This window comes from Acipenser ruthenus, chromosome 13, assembly GCF_902713425.1.
Source record: "Acipenser ruthenus chromosome 13, fAciRut3.2 maternal haplotype, whole genome shotgun sequence".
In the NCBI taxonomy this organism is placed as follows: Eukaryota; Metazoa; Chordata; class Actinopteri; order Acipenseriformes; family Acipenseridae; genus Acipenser; species Acipenser ruthenus.
Genome location: NC_081201.1, coordinates 26,690,952 through 26,710,329, shown reverse-complemented (window position 1 = coordinate 26,710,329; position 19,378 = coordinate 26,690,952). Strand labels below are relative to the sequence as shown.

At 36.4% G+C, this 19,378-nt stretch overlaps 1 protein-coding gene across 2 annotated transcripts in view; it reads left to right on the top strand.

Annotated features, from left to right (window-relative positions):
* LOC117418513 (cGMP-dependent protein kinase 1-like) overlaps positions 1 to 19,378 on the top strand; it is a 141,357-nt gene that overhangs the window by 26,579 nt on the left and 95,400 nt on the right. For both annotated transcript variants that reach the window (XM_034031650.2, XM_034031648.2), the window contains exon 2: positions 592 to 758. In XM_034031650.2, coding sequence (XP_033887541.1) covers positions 592 to 758 — 167 coding nt within the window. The remainder of the gene's footprint in view (positions 1 to 591; positions 759 to 19,378) is intronic.

Sequence of the window (19,378 nt, the reverse complement as noted above, 5' to 3'; positions counted from 1 at the left end):
AATAGATAATCAGGATACAAAAAAACACTGAATGGAATGCAATGTCAAGTACAACAGCTGTACATTGGTTCACATTCACTAAGCATTAAGTTTTAAATGTACAAAAAAAATCTACATTGTAAACTAAGCTAATCATTTGAAATGATAAAGTATCACAACAACAAAATAACCTTCACATACTTGACATAGCAGTATAAAGATACAGTTTAAATGCCTTAATCTAATACAGTGCACTCCGTTTGGATGATTTGATTCTTATAAGCGGTTGATTCTTAAAAGCGGGCCGAGTGCATATGTAAGTTAGATAGTTTTGAGCAAAGGGTCATATTATTCAGGCCTTTATGACAACCTTTTTTCTGAAAGAAAAATGAAACTGTTAAAGTTGCAACTTGTTCGGTGGCCTGATAAGAAATAATATCTATCTAGGGTCTAAAAGCTGCAAGAGAAAAGTGGAGACATTTTCTGAACTTGAACAAATTTCAACCTTTCTGGCAATTTTGATGACAATTGTACTAATGTACATAATGTATTATAAATATATCTCTGTTTTTATCTCTATATAATTTTGTGTTTCGTTTGATTCATCCTCAGGTCCAAGGAGCTAATCAAGGAAGCGATTCTTGACAATGATTTCATGAAAAACCTTGAGCTGTCTCAGATCCAGGAAATAGTGGACTGCATGTATCCAGTTGAATATGGGAACGACAGCTGCATCATTAAAGAAGGGGATGTGGGCTCTCTGGTGTATGTCATGGAAGGTATGTCTTGTGGTGTCTGGTTTCATCCAACTGTGGGGCATGTGCACTATAAAGATGTCAGACAGCTTAAGTAGTTGCATGGAAGGAACTGGATTATCTGATTATATTGAAAGGTTGTAGGTTTTTAAAGCTGTGTAGATGAAGGTTATTGTGAAACTCCTATAGCTATAGTAAATATAGGAAAACAAAGGCTGAAAGTATAGGAAAAAAAGCATGTTTCTGGTTTCTGTAAGCTTCTATTTTACTGTCATGCACTCTTACAGTCTCCCAACTGGGGTATTGAAGGCAGTAATTAAATGGTTGTGTTTAAGTTCCACCCCAGGAGGGGAGAGGGATATGAAGCCTCAACATGAAAAGTGATTTAAAGACAGCAAACTGAATGGCTTAAACATGAAACAGAACATCAATAGCAAAGTATGAACAAATAATTGAAAACAAGACAGCTAAGTAATCATGCATGATCATTGAAACAGTATTGGAACTGTTCCAAGTAAACTAAAAAGATCCTTACCTAATGGTAAGTATCCCTCATAACAACCTTTTACACAGTATTTTATCAATATCCAGTAAAATACATTGGTTTCTTGGTGTTGAAAAGCTGTCGGCTAGCTGTGCACTTTATTAGCCTGACACAGAAACACCTTTGAAGTAGTTTAGAGGCTGCCATCTTCCAGGCTTCAGAAATGTAATTACTTTAAAAGATCGGTCATATCAAAGAAATATTAAAGCATGACTGCCTATTGCAGCTGCCCAGATCCACGCTGCAGCATTCTGCAGTTTTGCCCTTTAATTAAATACTGTATGTAGCTGTTCAACATGAAATAATTTCCACATGAAATTGTATTTCATGGCTTTCAACGAAAAGGACAAAGGGATTTTCATGAATATTAAAACGTTTACATGTAAATGTATTAGAAAAAAGATATTAACAATGTGCTAGATATGATGATACAAGTGGTTTAATTAGCTGGTCTTGGCGACCTCATTTTACAGGAATTGAAAGTGCTTAAAGGATAATGTGAGCATTTTGTTAAGCTGGCAATGCTTTGGATAACGTTCCTGTATGTGGGTTTTGGATCCTGTCTTGGATTCTCGAATGCATTGACTCCTGCAGTCACTGTTATTATATTGTAGTAGGGATCGAGCTTCCCTGGAGTAAGGTGGTAAGCAACAGTAGTTTATGAAGTGTTAACTATAGTGTTCGAGAGTTGTCCCCCCCCCCCGAACTTTGTTGATTTCAATATAGTCAGTTAAATTGCAGAGTGACTGAATTTCTCCCTTCAGTTCCTAAAAGCAGGAGAGAAGGCACCCACGTATGGTGGGTCTATGATTGTTTTGGAATGTTCTTAGTTCAGAGCGAAACTGATCAATAGTGAGAAGGGAAGCTTGCAGAGAAACTTACAATCACTTGCAGTTGCACCCTAAGAGACATCTTTACATACTCATTTATAGGACCTTGCCTAATCCGAGACCTTAAGTACCATAACAATGTGTGTTCCCCAGATCAAGTAAACCGTCCTTGGCTAAGACCCACCTTACATCCTGTCAAAATGTGCCTTAATGTTGCAGGTGATGAACACAAAGGACATTAGGGATCCTCACCCACCCAGATAATTAAGACGAGAATGACTCATGATTGAACTTAAACAGTGGTACATTTATTGATTCCAAGTCTCAAAGCACACATGCATTAGAAGAGATTAACTAGACATGTTAAAATGGTTACTAGGTTCAAATAGTTAGACAACGGCCATATTACCTCAGCCATCAGGAGTCATGTCAGGCACACCTCACACGATGTCTGGGGAGGAAATGGAAGCATGTGTATTTATACACCATCAAGCCGTGCGATGACATGCTAAAAGCATGTGTGTGTTCTTATGGTAATTCTAACTACACTCAAGTTCCACTACCACACATGTCTTGCACAAAGTCAAAAAACATTTGTTGCCTTAGCAGTCCACTTCCATTAATATCTGCTTTCACAAAGACTGCTGTTATTTACACTCGAAGTTTTAGTTCACAGTACAAAGACACTCTCTTATACAGTCCAGTTGGTGTACATGGTCATGTTAATATTTACCTACACTGAGTATGATGCTTGTCTAGTTTGTCATCCAATCAAGTAGGTGTTCTATGGCAGTTTGCTTGATCTCCCTGTCACCTATATTGATGTTACTATAAAGATTGACTTTTAAAGAGAAGGGAATATATTTTTTTTACTCACAGCAGAATACAAATTATAAAAAAGTAATTCACATCAGTGCAGGTTAATTGTAAAATCAATTACAAAAAAATGTTCCAGGACCAGTGGTTGATCAGACACAGAGAAGACTCTAAACCTGACAGAGGTCATGTACTTTAATGAACTGCACAGTGATGTTGTGTAATATAATACAAGGTAGATCATGGTTTCAAATAGAAAAAAAAATGATCTTGCTCACTTGAACAAATTGATTTTGTGTTGATTTGCTTGGATTTGAAAGGGTAATTTTTTTGAAGATGGCTTGTGTTCTTTTTCACCAGAAAATGTACTTCTATTCCTGGTCTATGTTTTTGTATTGATTTGATGTGCTTTGAATGTCTACCCAGTGTCCTGAAATGTATGGTTAAATACTGCTAGTGATGTCTACTGTAGAGTGCAATTACTGCTCCTCTGGAGGGAGTTTTAATTGTTTTTCTTTCTACTGTTGCATGCAATCATGATGTGAGGTAATGGGGAACACTGCACATGTTGTTAGCTAGCTTATACAACTAACATACAAAGCCCATTTCAATGCCTGCAAGATCTCAAATATGAAAGCTGACTTTGTCTGGAACCCTGTCACCTTCTTTAATGGAAGTTTAATGTGTTCTGCTCTGGCAGTCAGACTTTCTTTTGGCATTTCCTCAACTGGCTGCTTTTGTACATGGAGTCTTTTCCTGTGGCACTTTTATACTTTAACAAATAACTATCTATTGTCCAGTTAAGCAGCCATTTTGGTTTCAGTTTCTTAATCTGGGAGATACAAAGTAGATATATAACTATTCAAGATGGTCATACCTTTACTTGTATAGGGAGTTGTTTGTACAGATTTTTGGTATTGCTATTGAGGGATAACCCAGGCACAATCCATGTCATCATCGTCATCATCTTCTCCCTTTTCTTTTTCAGGTTAGATGTGGTGTTTGAATTTTAGTGTGTGAAGGGCCCCTAAAATGACACTCAATTGAAACCGTCACTGCTGGAAATTCACCTGTCAGCTGGATTTAAAGGCATGGTTATAGTTTCAGTCTCCATAACTTGATTTTACATCTCATACTGGGAAATCTGGTTTGCTGAAATAAACTTATTTAAGTTCAGTTTTAATGCACAGAGCTTGGCGAGACTGTTGAACAAGAATGCTTGGAATCTAAGTTGCATCTTTATGTATTTGTTTGCAGTCTATTTGGTTGCCTAATAATACATAAAAAAGTTTAGTTGTTTACATTATTATTATTATTATTATTATTATTATTATTATTATTATTATTATTATTATTAATAATAATAATAATAATAATAATAATAATAATAATAATAATAATAAAAATGTACCATTAAAAAGCATTATTATAGAACATGTAGTAATTAGGGAAAATCGGAAATGAAGCGCCATGTCTTGTAGCAATCAAGTAAATGGCAGACAATACCATTCCTTACAATGACCTCATGTTGTTATAGTAGCTAACAGAGAGGGAGCTTTAAGATAAACCTTCATGGACTTATCAGAAGTGGTTCAAATAAACTAGATGGAAAAGCCAGATGTACTATTAAACTGAAGAAAATAAAAACAGGAAAAACAGAGAGTTGGAAACCGAGGGATACATTCTTAAAGCTAATTACTCCAAGTTGTCATTAGCACATTTTATTCAGAAAGGAAAAACACACCAATAAAGTTACGAAACCAGATATAAACAACTAAGACTTTTAACTTAGCAAGTGTAAGTAGTCTTACATTGTTTCTTATTGTTTTTATTTCCTTTCAGATGATTTGGACAAAATAGCTTTGAGAATCTAGTCCTAAAACTTAATAACTCCCCCATTTTGGGTGAAGTGCACAAAATATTATTGGAATGTACTGGAGATTCTTCCAGAACTTAAAGTTAAGGTCAAGAGATATTTGTCAATCGCATTCTGTAGATGTGTATAGACATTCTGTTTGAGGGTGTGATTTAAGTTGTCATTTTGCATATTGGCAAAATGACACCCAGAAAAACTCTGCCATGTGCTTGCATAGCCTTCCCTTTTTTACAATTCATTGTTTACAGTTTACTTGATTTACAGAAATATTCACTAAATTAGCCGGTACAATGGACCACTTAAATCAGTTGTTTATTGCTATAGGTTATGATACAAATTACAATACCCAGGTCCAGAATGCTTAAAAACATGCAAGCTGTTCTGTGGAGTAATCAGATACTGAAAGACACGGCTGCCCTGAAGAATATGAAGTGAATGCCTGTATGAAATAAAAGGGTTAGATGTACAATGGCTACATGTCTGATCAAAGAGAGTTGATTTGCAGTACATGTTGAAAAATCCATTTGTATATTACTGTCATTGAAAGTGCAGCATGCTACTTTTTTCAATGTTTTATATCTTTCTTTTTATATCGGTCTACAGTTTCCAGTAACCCTTGAAGAAGACACATATTATTTCTGATAGTTTCTTAATAATATACCGTATCTGATGGGCAGTAATATCTGATATATAGTTTAAAGAAGTACATTTGATTTAGTAACCTCTTAACATTAATTTAAAACAACATATTATAGCACTTGGATAGTTTCACCCACTTTAATGTGGATAAACAAGACTTTACTAAATGTTCAAAAATCAGTGTGCTTCAAACTGTCTTAACAAGCAATGGTTGCTAAGTAACAGAAAGATTAAAATGGTCTTACAGCATGTTCCTTGCCAGCCAGGCCTTATCTTTTAGTATCTATGTATTTTTTTGTCAGCAAATACAAATGTAATGCTGTAACGATGTAACATATTAAGTGAGACACCTTTTAAATTATTATTTTTTATTTTTTAAAACCTTGTAGCAACACATTTCCCTCTATATAGGGACAAGGTAGGCTGCTGTGTTGGTATGCAAGTTAGTAAAGGAACTAAAGTTTATTCCACACGTAAAATCTGCTGGTTGTGCCAGGACAACCAGTTTAGATTTTGGAACAAGAAGCACAGTTGTGGCATATTTAATTGAATTTTACACCTTTTAATAAGCATTGAGATTTCTGTGTGTGATCAGAGTTTTATTAGACTTTTGTTAGAAGAAGAGGGTTTCAATATTCGATTCAAGTTCCAACAGCAGCATGAAGTTTAGAATAACATATGTGCCTCATAAAATCATAAAACATTTCTGGGTGATCAGTTATTATTGCCCCTTCAAAAGGCCAGACATAAATATCTGTTTCTTGTGCATGAGCAATTTGCATGATTCCTCCATTGTTGCAGAAGGTTCTGAATGTTCCTAACGCTGTTAGCCTTTCTGGCGGTAGTGTATTGATAGCTTTGTGAAGTCTTGCACAGTGGGGTTAAAACAGAGATTCAGCTGAGCTAGTGACCTATTAGCCTCTGGTGTCTGCTTATTGTCTGAATCGCTGTAATCTAAAAGTCTGTACTGTGCAGCGGCAGAAAGCTGCATCTTTAATGAAACAAGAGGTGACAGGGACAGGTACTGTGCCTCCCCAGGAACAGTTGCATCACAGTTTGAGAACCCCTGCTCTATAGCTTAGAAGTGATACATTATTGAACTCAACATGGGATTAAGGTGTATAAAGGGTTTGGGGTACCTAGTACCTACTGTGGGTATGACCCAGAAGATGAGGTCCACTTGCGGAGTCTTTAAATTTGCTTTTGAATTCCCTTTACCACCAGTCTGAAATGTATTCTTGTACAAAAGGAAATTATACAGTTAGTTGCTGTCATCTCAAGAAACTCTTTGTTTTTCTGGAGTTTGCCCTCATCTTTATTGTTCATGGAAGTTTTACAGGAGCGCTTTCGTATGCCATGTGTAAACTCCTGACAAGAGGGCCCACTTGAGACACACTAACAGCAGTCACCATGCACAGAAATCAACCAGGGTTGCATTGTAATTACCCACATAAAATCAGCATTTCTATTTGTGTCTCAGCAGTCTGGATATCTCGTTTTCCCAGAGCTGCAGCTATTATCAAAAACACAAAAGAAAGATAATTGAGAAGTACCGGTGCAGGACTGTGTGAAGATTGCAAAGCAGAACTATTTCTTTAGCAATGGTCCAAGGAGAAAGCTTACCTGGAGAGCTTTGAACTAATAGATGAGAGACTTGAAGAACAAATACATACAAAATGGATAATAAGGCCATTGTGTAATTTGGTTTCAGTTTCTCTGCAATTTATATTTATTTATACATACTGTATCATGAAAAGAGATCTGGGAACCGAGAACAATGGCAGCTTCCAAATATATCCCTTGGAAGAGTGCTTCATGGGTAAGGTGCAGGGTGACTGAAGGAGCAGTCACCTAGAGTAGAGACCATCTAAAAAGGAGCAGCCATCTGGGGACAAATACATAGCAGAGTAAGTTGATGGAGGGCTGATAAACAGCAGATTGAAGTGGATACGGTACTGAACTGGTACCTGCTGTATTATATGACACCATATTACTGTAGGGGATTATGAGGGTGTAATTGATCACCACTATTATTAAGTTACCACCTATTTCTGGTAAACAAAAAATACTATATACATTGGTTCACATGGCAATTTAATTGTAATATCAGTGTAATATCCAAGTGAATGAAGATGTTTTTCTTTTTTTCAACGAAGGAGAGAAGTTGTCTCTGCAAATGTAAACAAGTCATCGAAGCAATTGAAAAGCTGTCAAAAATGCAATCACTTGCTGCCAGAAATGGTAGAGCACAGTGTGTGGCAATAACCTGACAACAGAGCTTGATAAATTACTTAAGGTCAGCTAGATAAAAAGGTTGAATGATCAATCAAGAACCGCAGGAAAATGACTAAAAGACAAACAACGTGGTTTTAAAAAATATCTAAGGCTAGGGGTGAGACGATTCATTGTGTATCGATGCATCGCGATACTTTAGAACACTATACGATACACCTTATTCGTGTATCATGTATCGTGATACGAGCTTGAAATGATAATATGCCACATTTATTAAACTGTAAATCATGAAAGAAAAGGTCTTGATTGTTTGAACGTAAACTCCACTTGATCCTAGACATATTCCATTGTGCAATGAGAGGGCCAGACGCTTCCGGAATTTAAGCAGGAGTAGAGGAAAGAATGTTTTTTTTCTGTATTCCATTGCTGGCAAGCAGGGAATACTGACACTATACTAAATGCTTCAGGACAGGCTGCTGAAACACTGCCTGGCCAATGGGTATTGAGACAGCTGTGATTCTGGCCAATGGGAGTGTAGAGGAGACGGAGACAGCCTGCCTTGTTTATTGCGGACAGAGTGGAATTAGGCAGGAAGCGAGCAGTGTCTGTAAAAACTCACCGCTATGGCTAATTTTACTAAAGTTACTAGTTTTTGTATTAAAATGCTATATATTTATTTGTCTCCTTTTGTGAGAGAGCATTTTAGTTCATATAAATAGATAGCTGTATGTTTTTTCTTTTTCTTTTTACCAGTTTTAATGTATTGCTCTCCTTTTAAGGTTTCTTTATAATCTGGTGTAAGTGATAAATAAATATATACAGTGCCTTGCGAAAGTATTCGGCCCCCTTGAACTTTGCGACCTTTTGCCACATTTCAGGCTTCAAACATAAAGATATGAAACTGTAATTTTTTGTGAAGAATCAACAACAAGTGGGACACAATCATGAAGTGGAACGAAATTTATTAGATATTTCAAACTTTTTTAACAAATAAAAAACTGAAAAATTGGGCGTGCAAAATTATTCAGCCCCTTTACTTTCAGTGCAGCAAACTCTCTCCAGAAGTTCAGTGAGGATCTCTGAATGATCCAATGTTGACCTGAATGACTAATGATGATAAATAGAATCCACCTGTGTGTAATCAAGTCTCCGTATAAATGCACCTGCACTGTGATAGTCTCAGAGGTCCGTTTAAAGCGCAGAGAGCATCATGAAGAACAAGGAACACACCAGGCAGGTCCGAGATACTGTTGTGGAGAAGTTTAAAGCCGGATTTGGATACAAAAAGATTTCCCAAGCTTTAAACATCCCAAGGAGCACTGTGCAAGCGATAATATTGAAATGGAAGGAGTATCAGACCACTGCAAATCTACCAAGACCTGGCCGTCCCTCTAAACTTTCAGCTCATACAAGGAGAAGACTGATCAGAGATGCAGCCAAGAGGCCCATGATCACTCTGGATGAACTGCAGAGATCTACAGCTGAGGTGGGAGACTCTGTCCATAGGACAACAATCAGTCGTATACTGCACAAATCTGGCCTTTATGGAAGAGTGGCAAGAAGAAAGCCATTTCTTAAAGATATCCATAAAAAGTGTCGTTTACAGTTTGCCACAAGCCACCTGGGAGACACACCAAACATGTGGAAGAAGGTGCTCTGGTCAGATGAAACCAAAATCGAACTTTTTGGCAACAATGCAAAACGTTATGTTTGGCATAAAAGCAACACAGCTCATCACCCTGAACACACCATCCCCACTGTCAAACACGGTGGTGGCAGCATCATGGTTTGGGCCTGCTTTTCTTCAGCAGGGACAGGGAAGATGGTTGAAATTGATGGGAAGATGGATGGAGCCAAATACAGGACCATTCTGGAAGAAAACCTGATGGAGTCTGCAAAAGACCTGAGACTGGGACGGAGATTTGTCTTCCAACAAGACAATGACCCAAAACATAAAGCAAAATCTACAATGGAATGGTTCACAAATAAACATATCCAGGTGTTAGAATGGCCAAGTCAAAGTCCAGACCTGAATCCAATCGAGAATCTGTGGAAAGAACTGAAAACTGCTGTTCACAAATGCTCTCCATCCAACCTCACTGAGCTCGAGCTGTTTTGCAAGGAGGAATGGGCAAAAATTTCAGTCTCTCGATGTGCAAAACTGATAGAGACATACCCCAAGCGACTTACAGCTGTAATCGCAGCAAAAGGTGGCGCTACAAAGTATTAACTTAAGGGGGCTGAATAATTTTGCACGCCCAATTTTTCAGTTTTTTATTTGTTAAAAAAGTTTGAAATATCCAATAAATTTCGTTCCACTTCATGATTGTGTCCCACTTGTTGTTGATTCTTCACAAAAAATTACAGTTTCATATCTTTATGTTTGAAGCCTGAAATGTGGCAAAAGGTCGCAAAGTTCAAGGGGGCCGAATACTTTCGCAAGGCACTGTATATATATATATATATATATATATATATATATATATATATATATATATATATATATATATATATATACAGGGAAAGTCTGTCATTCGTGAGTGAAGATAGGCTATAAGAATTTTAATGCGTATCTTACGCAACTGTATTTTTGTTTACGACTGTAAGTCTCCCTGGATAAGGGAGCGTCTGCTAAGAAATAAATAATAAATAATAATAATAACTTTTTTATTTGAGGAAAGAGTTTTATTTTATATTTGTTCACCTTTCAGTGTGCCCTAATAATGTTTTTATTTGGTTGAATGATCCTTAAACTTTGATTTGTACTTTTAATAGCTATCAAACACATTTTTTAGTTTTTTTTTCCTCTCTCAGAAATGTGGTAAGGAGATTTGGTTAATTAAGTTAAATCTGATATCCCAGAAACTCTAGCTGACATACTGCTTTGTCTTTAAACTCAAACAAGTGCTATACTACTTAGTGGTAAATACATATAATTGATTTTCAACTGAATCTGTGTATAGATCTGAAATATTTTCAAGTCCGTCAACGAATCGTATCGTGGCTTGTGTATCGTGATACGAATCGTATCGTAGCTTGTGTATCATGATACGAATTGTATTGTAGCTTGTGTATCGTGATACGAATCGTATCGTAGCTTGTGTATCATGATACGAATCGTATCGTAGCTTGTGTATCATGATACGAATCGTATCGTAGCTTGTGTATCATGATACGAATCGTATCGTGGCTTGTGTATCGTGATACGTATCATATCTTGTGTATCGTGTTACGAATCGTATCGTAGCTTGTGTATCATGATACGAATCGTATCGTAGCTTGTGTATCGTAATACGAATCGTATCGTAGCTTGTGTATCGTGATACGAATCGTATCGTAGCTTGTGTATCATGATACGAATCGTATCGTAGCTTGTGTATCATGATACGAATCGTATCGTGGCTTGTGTATCGTGATACGTATCATATCTTGTGTATCGTGATACGAATTGTATCGTAGCTTGTGTATCATGATACGAATCGTATCGTAGCTTGTGTATCGTAATACGAATCGTATCGTAGCTTGTGTATCGTGATACGAATCGTATCGTAGCTTGTGTATCATGATACGAATCATATCGTGGCTTGTGTATCGTGATACGTATCATATCTTGTGTATCGTGATACGTATTGTATCGTAGCTTGTGTATCGTGATACGTATCGTATTGTGGCTTGTGTATCGTGACCTTGGTGTATCGTCTCACCCCTATCTAAGGCCATTATGTGATCTAAAAATGGAATCCAGGTAAACAAAACATATTTTCTCCATGTTTCCAGGAAAAAAGCTAAAGATAATTATAGAGCAGGTAGTGACATATAGAATAGGTTGTATATATATAGGTAGTGGACAAAAAAAATGGAAACACTAATGTAAAGTCACTTAATAGGGCGTTGGGCCACTATGGTATCCTGCTCTGTGGCGTTCTTGGCTGCTCGCGCCCCAGGTTGAAATTTGCAGTCAATTGATCTGCAGTTGCTCGCCTTTTTTGCCTTGCACTTCGAATTAATGCATGGATATCACGATCCCGGAGTATGCGCTTCTGCCCACTGTTGCCCTTTGCTGATGATGTCTTTCCCTCAGAGTTCCATGCCGACATCGCCTTAGACACCGTTGCTCGTGAAACATCAGCAAGTTGAGCTGTCTTGGTCACTGAAGCTCCTGCCAAACGCGCCCCAACAATCACCCCTCTTTCAAAGTCACGCATGCTAGCCATAATTATAGGCAACCAGGCCTGTCCAGCATTTTTATACATGACCCTAAGCATGCTGGGATGTTATTTGCTTAATTAACGCATGAGCCACATCTGTGTGGAAGCCCTAGCTTTCAATATACTTGGTGTCCCTCATTTACCCAGGTGTTTCCATTTTTTTTTGTCCACTACCTGTATGTTGGCTAAAGGTAGGAATACAATATTACATTGTATTCAGTAGGGTTGTACAGTAGCAAACGTTTGCAGAAATGTACCGGTACCTTAAGCCTTATTGGAGACTAGTAAAATGGTAAGTTAAGGAATGATAACACGCCATATTTAGTTGGTTTTGCTGCAGCAAGGTGTTCTTATAGGCTATTAAGATAAATTGTACCCAAAATGTCTGCAACTGTTGGGATAATGTAGCTGTAGTTATGCTGTCAAAAGTGAATAATGTTTCTTTAACCACTTTATACCCCCAACTATTGTGCAATGCAAAATACCTTTTATGCATACATGTTGGGAAGTTGCATTCAATGAATTTCATACAGTACTGGCTTAACAGTAAATAGTCTGGTTAAAGGTTCCAGTTTTTTTTTTTAGTATATCAGCTAATCACCTCCATTGTTTTTCGGTTTTCAAATTGGCTGGTTAAATTGTCCAAGACACTCTACAGGAGACTTAAGTGCAAATTAAATGACTTTCAAAAATATCTGGGGTAATTTACTGGTCACTACAAGGTTATGGCGCTAGGAGCTGAAATCACAGTTGTTAAAAGAAGAATATTTAGGTAACAAAAACCAGCACTTGGAGTGAAAGGAGATTAAAGAAAGAAATACAATATTTGTCCATTTGTGATCTGCAAAGAACCTTGATCTGAGCTCTCTTGAAAGTCTTTGGGAGGAGGCTACACAGAGGAGCAAAGAGGAAAGGAACAAGGAAAACCAATTACCACAAAACTCTGCTAGTAATAAAGGATAAGGGTGACGTACATGTTCTGAGTAGTAGAGTGAAACATACTCGGTATAAATAGCAAAGAAAAAAGTTTGGGTTCTGTATGGGTTTTAATGCATACAATGCATAAAAAATCAAAAATCGATTTTTATAGATCAATTCCATTCCTCATTATATACATCAATATAAATACTTACATTTTTGTAACGTGCATAGTTAATAACATTATTTAAGTTTATCAACAAAAATGCACCGAACCCCCTGCCGTGCTATTTACAGTGTTTCTGCCAGACAAGCAGTGGGCGTGCTCTTCTTTTCCTGCTTGTGTCAACTAGCATCTGATTTGCTGGTCCCATCTTACCAGCGAATCAAAAACATACTTTGTAAGTACGCCCCTCTGTATATTCAATGTAAAAAAACGCGCCGCCTTGAATCCAGAGCAGGACGACAGGCTTGTATTCCTGGCAAACAGCCTGTAAATAAATTGTGCACATTGAAGAAAACTGACTGTATATAGTTTGCGCTTCTTTGGAGTTTCAAAATGAACTGTTATATAATGAATATTTAACAATATTCAATAATGTTAAAAAAATCAGTGATGTTAAACGCAATTTTGGAGTAACGTTAGGTGGGGATTTCCGCATTGTGAGTTTCACAGATAGTGGTACAGTATTAACAAGATACAATGTGTGATACTGTAGCTGGCACTGAATTAAAAAAAAAAAAGACGTTTTTCATAAACTTGTGTCTAGTTTATATAGATTACATTCCAAAGTACTGTAATCTGTTTGGAATAAATATTTTAGTAACACCCCTATAGTATGTTAAACTTGCTTTAAGCTTGTTGCAAATGGTTTTATCTTTTCTTTTTCTTTTCTCATGATGCTACCAAGGAGTAATTACCTCTCGCATTCAATTGTTGTGGACAAGCTTTTACTAATAACATCATTGGTATTAAAATCACATCGGGGGGAGAGGAATGGAGCGGAAATGTATGTGGCCGGTACAATCATTGATATTTATTCCAACGATTCGATTTTGTGTGCCCAATTAATCGATTGCTATTTGGAGGCTTAACTGACATCCCTATTGTATAATGGGAACATTAAAAATTCTCAATTGCAGAGTTGGTCAAAAACAATTGAAACACCTGACTGACCAAGTATTTAGGTAGATGACATCTTCAATAATATATGCCTCACTGTAACAGAACCAATATGCCTTCATAATTTGTCTGATAAAGGGTGGTCAGTTGACAGGTGTTTCTTTATTCAAAATTGTACCAGCTATTTAACAAGGGCAAGCCAAAATAATAATTCAACAGGCAATTCTGTAGACCAGTCTTTGATGCAGCTTTTCACCCACAACTTTCCTAAAGGAATTTGAGGTGCAAGCCATTGAAGGATGGTCACTCATCCAGAACGTGTTGATTCTGTGCCATCCTGGCTTCCCATGGAGGCGCTACAATTCATCCACGGTTTAATGACAATTGTTTAGTTCTTTGTGAAGGTTTTCTTTTTCCTTTTCATAATGGTATACATTATTGAGGGCAGCAGTGTGGAGTAGTGGTTAGGGCTCTGGACTCTTGACCAGAGGGTCGTGGGTTCAATCCCAGGTGGGGGACACTGCTGCTGTACCCTTGAGCAGGTACTTTACCTAGATTGCTCCAGTAAAAACCCAACTGTATAAATGGGTAATTGTATGTCAAAATAATGTGTAAAAAAATAATGTAATTGTATGTAAAAAATAATGTGATATGTTGTAACAATTGTAAGTCGCCCTAGATAAGGGCGTCTGCTAAGAAATAAAAAATAAGAATTTAAAACAAAAATAATTATTACAGCATACTGTATAAAAGGCCACAGTATATTAATAAAATGTGACAATACTACTACCTTTACCTATAAGCTCTACATTTATTAACAGGTTAACAGGTTAAATGTGCTGCAGCTCAATATCATTCAGTATTTTATCTGTGAATCTGGAATGTTGCATTAAACAAACCATTTTGTGGTCTTTTTTTTTAATTAGTTTATTTATTTTACTATCCTAATAATTAGCATCAAGATATTCCCAATGTTATGGCCAGCATATAATAAACACAAAACTACATTAAATATTTAGTAAGTGTCAAATACAGAGGGCAACACTGATTTAATTGATTCTTTAATCACCAAAAATAATACATTTTCCATTTTTAAACAAAATGAGAATCCACGGAGTCCTATGTGTAAGCATGCTTGATGCAGCTCACCACAGCAGCCAGACCGATAAATTACATCTGTCACGCACTGTAGTAACAGGTTGTGGTGTGAATGCTAGATCAAACCAGAGTTTGCTAAGATGGTTAATTTCAGATACCCATTGGTGATCATTTACAAAGATATATATTATATTTCTATGCTGTATATAACAAAACATAAGCATTATGCAGAGGGATCTCAAAGCCCTAGAGGGTAGTCCAGTTTTCTTGTCAAGCAGAGCTACAGTATGCTGAAGGAAAATAAACATTTTCATTTGCCTTGTCTTGAAAAGGGAAAAGTAGAGTCATGCCTTTCATCTCTGGGCACCACGGACAAACATGATGTGTCTCATACATAGGTAGCTGTGACAATTAGAGCTGCATACTTGTATTAACATATCCACTGTACATTGTGTTAACTGTATCTTGCATATTTAGCCACCTCTAGTTGAAAGAATGTTTCATGTATTTTGTTTAGTTTTTTTAATGCAATTGAAGAAAGCCCATTTAGACAGACTCTTTGCCTGCAAATGACCCTTAATCAAGCCTAAAGTTAAGCACATGATAAACATGTTTTATGAATAGGATCCAATGAGTCTGCATGGTGTTTGAGTTGTTCTAGATGGATATGTGACCATTCCTCACTGATTGCAGCCTCTGGGTAATCAGCAGCAAAATCAGATCAGATATAGTTTCACTAACCTACTTGGGTTGTACCCACGACACAAACATTTCTGGGTAATGAGAGTAGATAGCAGTTTTTCAGTCTTATCCAGCATGTACTGGGCAATGCTATTTAAAGTCAATCATAATTATAAAAGGACATTTCACAATTGAAATAAACTGGGCTTAATACTAACCTTTAGGCTAGCAGTTAATGAAACCTCCACCATTATACCACATTGGGCTGTTGGTTTTGATCATAGCAGTGTTATTGAAGTATACTAAATACATTGAACTAACTCTTAATGGGAACAAGGTGATTAGAGACATTCCTTATGCAGTTTTTTTTATGTAGGCATGTAGGAGATAGGCATTTCTGTGTATTATTTGTTTTAAATGTGGTAATAAAAATGTCGTTATCCACAGCAGGAGATTTGTCCTTCCACATTTTTAGGCCTCATTCAAAATGTTGATCTGTTTGCACTGATTAGCCTGTATTCTCCCTTATCTGCAAATTAAAGGCAAATTGCCCCCTCCATGGTAGATGTATTACATGGGCCATTTGCCCACAGTGGAAAATTAGGTTCATTGGCTCTATCTAATATTTACAAGATTATGAGGTTTGTGTGTGCCCTGGTACTTATCTAAAGAACTGCTTATACAGTTATGTGGCAAGGTCATACTTAATACAAAATATTGAGAATATCAAAATCTGAGGCTGTATGGAGGTGTTTGTCAATCTGTCTGTACTTGCATCCACTACTTATCTAATTGTAATGCAACTTTGTAGGACACTTGTTTGTAGGTACAGTGCAACCTTACATATCTATATTTTTACATGTACACAACAATATATGGATAACATCTGTATTTACAGATGTTGCAGAGGAGATGCATGTTGCTTGTTGTAAAACTAAAAGGCATGTCAAGGTTTTTTTTTTGTTGAGAATATGTTAAGATATATATGTTTTATTGTAACAGCCTTTGTATAAAACTAGGTTTCTCTATTTTGGTAGTACATCATCATGTCTGTGTTACTGATAAGGTCAATGTTTTACTGCAGATTAATTGTATAGTGTTATTCATGGGGTCTAAGTTGTATGGAGTGGAGAAGCACATGTTTTGTTTCTTTAAAAATTGTAAATTAGATCATATATAATAGAGATAATAGTGTTTCATATTCTTTTCTTTAAAAAAAAAAGAAAGGACTTAACAAGCTTTTCAAAGCAGAGATGTATCTATTGACAATGTATCTCGTATGAGAGGCTAACTTCCTTCCAGCTCTTTTTAAATTAGCGCCTGTGTTACTCAGATGTAGCTCTCATTACCAGCCTCCGTTCCTTTGCAAATCTCCCATCAAACAAACAAGAATCATGTTCTAACTAAAGGGTTTTGCTGCAGAAGTCTCTACTGCTGTTTATTTTGCATGCTAAAACATGTTTTGAAGATGCAATAAGAATGTTTAAAGCCTGGGAGTGATGATTGTAGCATTATACTCTTCTCTGGATTAATCTGTTGTACACACAACATGCTCACTGTGCCATTTCCATGAGAGGCAAATCCGAAAACAATCAGCTACCTAAGACAACTGTCCTTGCTTAGCAGCTCAAAAAGCCTTTTGTTAAAATATTAATACCATAATGAGACTTTAATATAACAGGTTATCATTTCTCCTAGATGCATCAGCTCAATTGCTGTGGCAGTTGTTCTACCAATAAGGAGGATTCATTTCCTTCTTCAATACCTGCAAGCCAGTTTCCCCTGCTGCTCTCTGATAAGGGAATTAAACTTTGCCTGGGAGATGTGTGAATTCTATGACAATAAATTATATCACTGTGTTTTTGCTGTTCAGTTATAATTCATGGTGCTGTTCCATTATGTGGGGTATGAGGGGCATATTGAGTAATTGATTTGATTATTGATAATCTACTATATGAACTGAACTAGAATAACTCCATGACACACGAGACATTGCAGGCTGTACTATATACTGTTGCCACGAATAGAAACTTACATATTCGCATTAGACATGTAGTATATTCTTATACATGTCTAGATAAAGATGAAGGTTCTGAAAATACTTACAAAGGATCATGACGAGACAGGATCATGGGTGCAAAATTTTGCTGTTTTAAAAAAAAATAAAGGAAAGCAATAATATACCTTCAAGCTAGGGGTGTAAACCGTTTAGAGTTTAAACGTTTAAACATTAGTAAAGTGTCAAACGTTTTGAATATTGCTCTAATTGTTTAAACGTTGTCAAAAATGTGCTGGTCAAATATTAAGAAGCGGCTGACTGCAAAATAATGGCAGTTATTTATATTATTTATTTATTAATAAAGAAATAATATAAATAAAAAGCATTACACTGTGTTGATCTTTTTTTTTTCTTTTTTTTGGCTATTCTGGGACTGAGACGAGCGATGTTAATACATTTTTTTTTTAATAGAAGATTGCTTCCATTTTATGTCTTTTTTGGTCTTCTTTTTTTCATACAGCTGCCAGTCAGATAAGTACAAACTATTGCTGTTAGTAAATTATTATTATTATTCATTCATTGAATCAATCAATCAATCTTTATTATATAGCGCCTTTCATAGTGGATCACCATCACAAAGTGCTTTACAAGCGCTTTTAGTAACAACAAGAAAATCCATAGTACTTTAAATACAGAGAAATGCATAATACATGATACAGTATTAAAAAAAGTAAAAACAAATGCATAATATATTAACCCTTTGCGGTCCAGTCTAGTCGTTTTTTCTCCGGAGAAAGCCGAGAAAACCATTCAATGGCCGAGTGAGACCGATAGGAGCTGAGAGAAGCCAAAAAAAAGGGCCGTATCTCATGAATACAGATAGCCCCGACACCACATAGATAACACGGACATAAACAAACAAGATAGCTGCGCTCAAAGAATATCACAGACATTTGCAGAGCTTTTTTTAGATGTTATAGTTATAAAATAATGACTTGGATCGCATTATTAGCGGACAAGATTAGTCGGCCAGGTATCAATTGCATTTAAGGAGAGTAGAAAAGCCATTGTAAAAGACCTATTTATAGACATATATGCGGTAATTTATAGAAAGCTATTTATTTTAAAATGCTCAGAGCCCTTGCAGCTAACGCATTTCCCCCAAGATGGCCGTCTTCCGGTTTTCTCCTGCTGTCGAGACCGCACATCGATGGGGGACACATACTACCCCCCTTACACAGCGTCTTTTCAAAATGTTTTTATTTTGACGTTTAAACATTTAAATTATATTTTTAAAGTTTTAACGCTTACTAAATTAAATGGAATCTAGCACCCCTACTTCAAGCAGCCATCAAACAGTCATCAATTACAAAATAAAGCTTTGTTTGACAGCAACTGCTATTGAAACTGAAAAGTTAATGTAGGACAAGGCTGCTGAGTCCCATTTAACGGCAGCTTTTAGTGTTTGATATATGTCACGTTAAACAAAGTATTGTCAAATTATACCATCGGTTTTACAATATTGACTTTACATTTTAGTTGTTTGCAGTGTTTTCCTCAGCATGGTTTTTCATTGAAATTCATTTATGTTGAATTACTGCTAATGTTTACTGAATATTAACAAGAATTTCTCTAAAGCATGTCATCTGGAAGTGTGCCCAGAGTTGTGGTTTCATT